General features: G+C 46.9%; 1 protein-coding gene across 1 annotated transcript in view; it reads right to left on the bottom strand.

Moving 5' to 3' along the window:
• LOC101990665 (aldehyde oxidase 4) overlaps positions 1 to 8667 on the bottom strand; it is a 52675-nt gene that overhangs the window by 29926 nt on the left and 14082 nt on the right. Inside the window, exons 4-10 of the mRNA XM_013353457.1 lie at positions 8276 to 8402; positions 6860 to 6921; positions 5432 to 5515; positions 4745 to 4825; positions 3453 to 3597; positions 3145 to 3237; positions 983 to 1174 (exon numbers count right to left, since the gene is read on the bottom strand). Of these exons, the coding sequence (XP_013208911.1) occupies positions 983 to 1174; positions 3145 to 3237; positions 3453 to 3597; positions 4745 to 4825; positions 5432 to 5515; positions 6860 to 6921; positions 8276 to 8402 (784 nt within the window). The remainder of the gene's footprint in view (positions 1 to 982; positions 1175 to 3144; positions 3238 to 3452; positions 3598 to 4744; positions 4826 to 5431; positions 5516 to 6859; positions 6922 to 8275; positions 8403 to 8667) is intronic.

The following is an 8667-nucleotide window of genomic DNA, read 5'->3' on the forward strand; positions in this document are numbered from 1 at the left end:
TGGAGAGCCTGCAGCCCCATAAACAGACCCGGAGTATGGTGCATTTACATTTAGGATGGCTGCCAAGCTGCAGAGAAACCCAGTGCTTCTCTGTAGCCTTAACCCTTCATCAGAGTCTGCTTGGGACAGACTTGAACAGGGGCCTTTAGGGGACTTAAGGGAACAAGTTCATCGAGAGGAGCAAGGTCCTTCACAAAATGGACATAAAATACAGATGTAAGAATATGTGGCAGATTTATGAATCAGCAGAAGGCCAGAGACAATGATGAGAAATTAATGTCTGCTGGGCCGCCACGTCCTGATGGTTTGCAGTAGGGAGTGGTTTTGAGCCAATTACCCTGAAATCTTAAGTAGTGGAAAATGCCAGCAAGTGAGGCATCTAGACACCTGGGGATCCAAGGATATATGCACAGGAACACACGTCAGGAATGGACATTGGCGCAAAGGTGAGAGAGAGCCAATCAGAAGAGCATCTGGGAAGTCAGGATCTTTTTAGCTACATCCTAGGAAAGATAGGCTTCATAGATGGTCAGAGCTGGATGGAACCCTGGACACAGTCTCATGTGGTTGGTCTTTGTTTGTTTGTTTGCTTTACTTTTGTTTTTTAAGACAGGGTTTCTCTGTGTCACTTTGCCTGTCCTGGAACTCACTCTGTAGACCAGGCTGGCCTCAAATTCAGAGAGCCACCTGCCTCTACCTCATGAGTGCTGGAATTAAAGTCATGTGCCACTACCGCCTAACTTTAGCTTCCGAACTCAAGTGACTTCCGTTTAAGGACTTCAAGAGGCTTCCCTAGGATAACTGGAACAAGAATTTTTGATGGCATGATTATCATGATTAGTGATCACTTTAGACACATACACACACCTCCCCCAACACATACACTTGTGATATCTGTCATTTGGGAAACACACACAAACACACACGCACATACATACACATGCACACACATATGCACACACATATGCGTGCACACACACACATACACTGTGGCTTAGCTTATAGAAAAATAGATAGCGTACAGCCATATTCCTAATCTGGGGCCCTGCAAGCGTCCTCAGATGCTTCAGGAGGGCATGGAAGGTCTTGGTCTTCTCCTTTGGTTGCTCCGAAACCAGGAAATCCAAGGCATCTTTCAACTGTGCCAGGCTCTGTCCAGCCCCTATTGTTGCCCCTGAACGCAAAAGATTAGAACATCAGATTACAGTGAGCGTGCATGCCTGCTTCTAAATAGATCCGCTCTTTGTGCATTTAGTTGGGATGGCAACAACTGATGATAATTAGGGATACTTCTAGTGATTTGCTTTATTGTGATGGCCAGCATTCAAGTCTACTTGATCGGATGGAGGAGAACCTACAAAATTGTAAAGCTCACACTACGTGTATCTGAGGGCATTTTGAGAGAAGATTAACTAACGGGAGACTTCTCTCAGGGTGGACAGCACTGTCTTATAATTTGGGGTCTGGGATGGAGAAAGAACACTAAACCATAAAGAAAGAGAACTGAGCATTTGATACTCTCTGCTTCCTCACTGGGGAAGCATTGTAGCCAGCCACCCCCCCCCCACTTGTTCTCATGAGTTTGACACTCTGCTTCCTCACTGTGGAAACATTGTAGCCAGCCACCCCCCCCTCCCAGCGCTTGTTCTCATGAGTTTGTTACTCTCTGCTCTCTCACTGTGGAAACATTGTAACCAGCTGCTTCCCCAGGGCTTGTTCTCATGAGTTTGACACTCTGCTTCCTCACTGTGGAAACATTGTAGCCAGCCACTCCCCCAGCAGCGGCTTGTTCTCATGAGTTTGATACTTTGTTTCCACATGAAACATTGTAGCCAGCTGCTCCCCCAGCTACGGCTTGTTCTCAAGAGTTTGATACTCTGCTTCCTCAGTGTGGAAACATTGTAGCCAGCTGCCCCAGCGCTTGTTCTCATGAGTTTGATATTCTCTGCTTCCTCACTGGAGTCACATTGTAACCAGCCCCCCCCCCACACCCGACCTGCACTTGTTCTCATGAGATAGTCATCACAGGATTTGCAATCGTGCTAACAGGGGGTGGTTTCAGTAGTGTAGTCTACCAGGTCTAATACAGTCCACAAGAGAGGGACTAAAAAATTCTCAGTATGTGCCCGGCACCAATTAACCTACTGCACATTAAAAAAAAAAGCAATTCTTTTTATCTATGGCATTAAAGTTTTATGGAGAGTCCATGAGGGAAGCAGTTTCCTGCTCCTAGGAGCAATGAATACTAGTTGGAGCAACAAATGTAGCTCTGTGAGCTCTGTTGTCCATCTCTACACCCTCGCCAATGACCTTCCCTCACCCATTGATAGAGATATTCTAATAGTTAAGAAAAATAGTGACAAGCCACCTGACTTAAGACAGACATGTCAGAGGAATAGCAAGAAATTACCCAGTTGGTTTCTTCACCACGCTCGTTTTTTTTTTTTTTTTAACAATTTAAGCTTAGTATTTTTAGCTCTTATCTATTCAATTGCATTGCATGTGTCCTGGTGTATTCAATTGCATTGCATGAGCCTTGTTTGGGCATTCTCGGCAAAAAGAAGATGGATGGGATCTGGACCTGACTTGGGTCCAAATCAGATCATTTGATTCTGAATCTTCCATAGGGTTCTGGAGATTCCAAGGTATGGGATAGGTCTGTCTCCTAGGGCTGTCCTAACGAGCAAAGAGAGGTCATGTGAATGTACCTGGCAACATGTGAATGTACCTGGTGACATGTGAATGTACCTGGTGACATGTGAAAAGAATGAGCATTTTAAATCTCGTGGTCAAGACTGTCTGTGTGTGTTCATGTGTGTGTGTGCACGTGCATGGTACGTATGTGTGTGCGATGAGCCTCAAAAGAGAAAATGTCTTAAGGGTTTATTGGACCAATCTTTCTGTGCTTGGCTAAAGTCTTTGAGCTCTTTGGAACCTTCTTGCTGTCACGGCTTCAATGACAACGTGACTCTCGGTGACCCAGTGAGTGAGATGTCCTGAGGACACACTTATGGTGAACACATGGCACATGCCCAGATTCTCTGGATGAAGAAGCAAAGCCAGGACTTCTGTGAGGTGTTGCTATTGTCACTGGCGTCCCACTGAGCCAAGGCTGATGCCCCATTTGAAAACCAAACCACTTACCATTTTCTGTGTTCTTCACCAAGTGCAGTTCTGGAAACCGAAGTGGGGATATAAAAACTGGATAAAATTCACCTTTAAATTTAATACTGGGTCCTTAAAGAGAGAAACAGGCAGCAATTAGAAAGTGATCAGTGGGTTACTGGTACAACAGAGTAAAAACTATCATGTATAGAATTTATTTGCAAAAGAAAAGAAAAAAACCTTAAAGGACCCCGAGTCCCATGAATCAAAATGAGCCTCGCTTATGGAGAGTCTGAGGAGGGGCTTCGGTTACCTGATCTGAACGAAAACATAGGAATAACACATACCCACTGCGGTATTCCCCATGACAAGAGGGGCTTTCGGGTAGCTGGCTTTGAGTTCCAGAAGGTCCTCCAAGGTCACAGGCACGAACCAAGTGGTCCTCGGCCCTCTGAACGTCAGCCTCCGCTTATCTGGGTCTTCAGCCATTCTCTGCAGAGAAGAAAAAGCCACTGTGCTATCCGGGGATCCAAACGGCCCACGGGTCATTCTAGCCTTCTTGAGGATTAGGGAAGGTTGGGCTAAAACTACCAAATCGACGAGACCATATCCCGCGAGGGATCTAAAGGCAGTGTTTATACTCGTGAAGTATCTGTCTCAAAAGGTGCATCAGATAGCGCAAGTGCCTGGGTCCATTCCAGTTCTGGCCTGCTGTTGAAGAATTAGGATCTCCACCCGAAGTAGCCCCTGAGGAAGAACTGGCTTCTCAGGAGATTTACCGCACGGCTCTGCTAACTTGCCTCACTGCTAAATTTACGTGAGGTGAGGTGGAGAGAAGCTGAGAATATTTCCTCCTTGATTCTGGGGAAAACTGTAGGTAAATGCATTTCCTTGCCCTTGCCTCCTGGGTCTTCAGCAAATTCGCCCTAGGACACGCCCACTGGCCAACCCTTGGACACGCCCACATTCCAACCCCGTGTAGACAACCTCTTCCCGGAAACTCTTCCCAAGTGATGCTAGGTCATTTCAAGCTGACAATTAAAGCCAACCGTTCCACGATCCATAAAAAATAAACAAAAAAAACCCTGACTCACAGCCAAGGTGTCTAAGTTCTCACGCTCTGAGGGGCACATGGCATTGGGTTCTGAGAGGTCATGATAATTCTCTCTCTCCTGTCATGGCTTCTCCAAGATGCAGTAACAGGAGTCCAGACCTACCACAATGTGACTTGTTATTTTTCCATTTTGCCTTTTCTTTACTAGGTTGAACCAGTGGCTGGCTGATAGAACAGTCAATTCCATTGTCCCAAACATCATTTTGGTCTCATTTTCCCCGTTTTCCAAATTGGCCTTAAGACACCCGTCAGGACCTGAATGACCTTCACTGACTCCTCTAATGCTCTGCCCTCGGGATCTCCAGCTGAAGGGATTCAGCCAACGGGACTCTGAGGTCCTGGCAGCACCCCTCTTTCACGTGCTCCGGTTTGATCGCCTACTGAAAGAGCTGAACAAGTCCCTGAAAATGACTCCATCGTGGTGGGCACACACCCATCTCTTAGTAACTAGAGAGGTCCTATAGTGTGATACAAAGAGGCCCGTGCCACGCCGTATTGTGAGACGGGGAAAGCATAGCAACTTACGATCAGCTCGGGAGGAAATATCGGTTCCTGCGACGGGTCCAAGGGCTGGAACTCATCTTTGTCGTACAGTTTGGTACATATCTGGACACCATGGAACACAACGTAAGAAGGAACGTCAGAGCTACTGAGAGACACACAGCCGTATTTGAGCGTGGCACTCCCTCTGATAACCCGATATGAAGCAGGATGCTGGAGTCACAGGGCTCCCTCAAGAAGAATTCTCCTGTTGCTCCCAGGACTGAGGGGCGGTGCCTAAGCCCTTGGATGAGACTCTGGATTTCTCAGCTGTCAGAGGTAAGCATTGGCCTTCCTCCTGTATTACTGTAGTTCTACGAGCACAAAGCTGCCTGATCTGGCTAATATTTGATTATCAACTCAACAGGCGCTAGAATCCTTCAGTGGTCGAACCTCCAGCCACGTCTGTGAGGGAGAGTCTGGACTGGGCTAATGTGTGTGACACCATCCCATGGAGGAAGGGAGCTGAACATCGGCATGCATCTCTCTCTCCGGATGCAGTGTGACCAGATGTCCTATGTTCCTGCCGCCAAGCCTTCCCCTCCACTTCACTCTCAAATATTTTTGCCTTGTAATGATAATGACTGAAAAGAAATGTATCTAGATGCATTTGGATTTTTGCCGACATTTTCTGAGTCAATCCCTAACGGTATAGGAAAAACAGACACTTACTTTTTCCTCTCTACTCACAAAAGACCCCTCGTCTGGATCCATGCAGCACTGTCCAGATCCTTTCATTTGGCAAACAGTTGATCCCTAGGGAGTATTGCAATTTAAGGCAACTTCGCGGTCAGCCCCTTGAACGTGATGCCCGAGGCCCCCATATCTGTAACCCCACCTGACTGGTCTGTGGATTCCTCACTTCTGCTTTTGGCCAAGAGGAAGGAGGTCCGGCAGCATTATTGCTGTTTCATCTAGTTAGACTGATTCCCCAGCTTCCGGTAAACATAGGTAGCGAGGCCTGGAAACAGCAGGCACATGCCTGCGGTTCCAGTGCTTAGGAAGTAGAGGTTGGAGAACTGGGAGCATGTTAGATACGTAGAAAGTCAGAGGCAAGCCTGGGCTACAGGAAACCTTGTCTCAAGAACAACAAGAAAAAAATTCAAACAAATCAAAAATACATAAGCAAAAACTGGGATGTATGTAACCCAGTGGGGTAAGCTGGTTGTAAGAGCTTGGTTAGATGCTTCATACCACAAGGAACAGCAAACATGCTCAAACCTCTCTGTGATTTTGGGAGGTTAGGCAGCAGGCTATTTGGCTTCTGAACAATTAGAGAAAAACAAAGAGAGTGTGCAACTGTGCTCACAGCGGGGGCCGCAAACTGTCACTCTGGGATGGGTGGGGGACACACATGGGATTGGAGCCCATGGGATCAGTCACTGAGGCTTCCCACCGGATGTGAGAACATGCAGGCTAGGTCTACCACGGTGGTCAGCCCATGCAGAGGGCTTTTATCTTTACAGCGCCAGTGAAGTCTTGGGGAGGCAAAAGTGGATCCCGAAAACCATATATTTCAAGACTGTCTGCCCCTGTTGTAACAGTGCATTACACTGATGAACTCAGTGTGGGTACCTGCACAGAACGGAGTCCACCAGCACAGCACTGTGGATGAGGTGGGGACTCATGATACATGATCCCTTCCTGAGGAACTACAAGCTATTATGTCTGCTGGGAGAAGGGAGCCCGGCTCCTCAGCAGCACAGCCACCAGATGGCACCCTTGCTCAAATAAAAGACCCCTTCTTCCGCGGTCTCGTAAGCAACTTTAGTTAAAATGCGGGTCTAGGGTGGGTGACCCAGAAAAAAGACATGAAGGGGGACGTGTTGGGAAGATGAAGGTGTTTGGCAGGACTGGGGTGGGGTAAGAGAGGGTAATGGAGGGCATCACGACCAAAGTACGTTACATACAGGTATATAAAATTGTGGATGAATAAATACAAACAAAAAAATACAATCAGTAGGCGTCTAGCAACCCCCAGCGGTTAGAATGGGCAGTGTGGAGTTCTTCGGGAGAGAGTGGATAAAATAGGCTGTTTTATGTAAAAGTCCATTCACGCATTAAGTCAGCAGAATATTAACCTACAGCATTTTAACTTACCGGCGAGAAGGTTTTCACACTTTCTACAATTGGTCGGTATCCGGTACATCGGCACAGATTACCTGGTAATCATGCAAGGAACGAGTCAGGTCTTTAGGTCTCAGACAGAAACAGACTGCACATTTATGTTTAGTGTTTTCGACAAAATAGGCAAATTTATCCTTGCTCTGAAACCCAGCAAAACTCTTCGAATAAACGTTTCCCTTGGAGATGTTCGTGAACAACAGGTCAGGTGATTACAGTGTATTTGGAGACGCTAGAGACACCTTCCCATTTCCCCACCGTCTCTTCCTGCCTTATTTCATGCCTGTCCCCTAAACAGAATACCCATTGTTGTCATGACGCCCTCACAGCCGTGGGAGGACCAGTTTTCTCTGCCAGCTGGCTCCATCATGGTGATGATCAGCCTCGCTACAGATGCTGCGCAATAGAGTCAGGAGATCACGAGCTGGAGCCTCCGAACTGTGTGTCAAGGCCAATCCGTTCTCTTCATAAGTTAATTATCTCACGGAAAACTGCCTAACACAGGGATTGTTCTTGGGGGGGTCTCTGGCTCTGTTCTTGGGGGAATCCTTTAGGCAGGACTATTCCACTGATTGTCTGAATCCAACAATGGGCGTGTTGGGTCACTTGCGAGTTCACCTTGGTTTACTTGTTGGGTCATAAATTGGAGAAGCAAGGCTGCCTTGGAGTTTCTTGAACTCGCCGTGAAAGCACAGTGCATATTCAATAGGTAGCTATTTTCAGTCAGTCAGCATTTCCAAAACACGGTTAGAAGTAGGAGGAAAGCTGCCACCCTTAAAACAGTGTCTGAATCCAGGTGTGATGGCCCATGCCTTTGATCCCAGAGCTCAGCAGGCAGAGGCCAGCCTGGTCTACAGAGTGAGTTTCAGGACAGCCAGGGACTACATAATAAGATCCTGCTTGCTTTTGATAACTCATTGTTTCTGAGCCGCCCCACAACCAGCCCGCACATAAAGATGTACAGTACCTGAAAATCTCTTTCCTCTTTTCTTTGTAGGATTGATTTTAGTAAGTAATATTAGCGAGTTAATTTTGACTAGTTAAAACACAAGCAACAAAGCCAGGCAGTGGTATTGTATGCCTTTAACCCCAGCACTCAGGAGGCAGAGGCAGGTGATCTCTGTGAGTGCGAGGTCAGCCTGGTCTACAAGAGCTAGTTCCAGGACAGGCTCCAAAGCTATAGAGAAACCTTGTCTCACCCCCTCCCCTGAAAAGAAAATACCATTAAAGCATCAATAAAAGAAAAGGTCTTGTAGTGAAGCCAGTATTGCCTCAGCTACCAGCCTCAGGGCTGCAGAACCAAGATGGTGTCTGTCTGCCTCAGCGTCTATCCAAGGAGCTGGGCCATCTATCTTTAATTCCCTAAGCAATGCTTGCCAAACAAAGCCTCACCTCCAAGTGCCTCGGTGATCTGATCAGGCGTTGGTTCTGGGTGGTTCCTGAGCAGCGTGTAGATGGACATCACCATGCCAGGGCTGCAGAACCCACACTGTGTGCCATGACACTTGGCAAGCCGTTCCTGAGAGACAGAGGTATGCCATTAGCGCATTAGACCTTTGGCCTTGCGTGCTAGCCAGCAGCACAGCGTCTACACTTTCTGAAAACAACTTCAGGAGAAACGTTTGCCTCTGGAGGAAGAAGATCAATTTCTTGAAGTCAGATACATGTATTTCTTGAAGTCAGATATGTGTATTTCTTGGTAGATACATGTATTTCTTGAAATCAGATTACATGTATTTCTTGGTAGATACATGTATTTCTTGAAGTCAGATATGTGTATTTCT

Source organism: Microtus ochrogaster, unplaced genomic scaffold (assembly GCF_000317375.1).
Source record: "Microtus ochrogaster isolate Prairie Vole_2 unplaced genomic scaffold, MicOch1.0 UNK8, whole genome shotgun sequence".
NCBI classification, from domain to species: Eukaryota; Metazoa; Chordata; class Mammalia; order Rodentia; family Cricetidae; genus Microtus; species Microtus ochrogaster.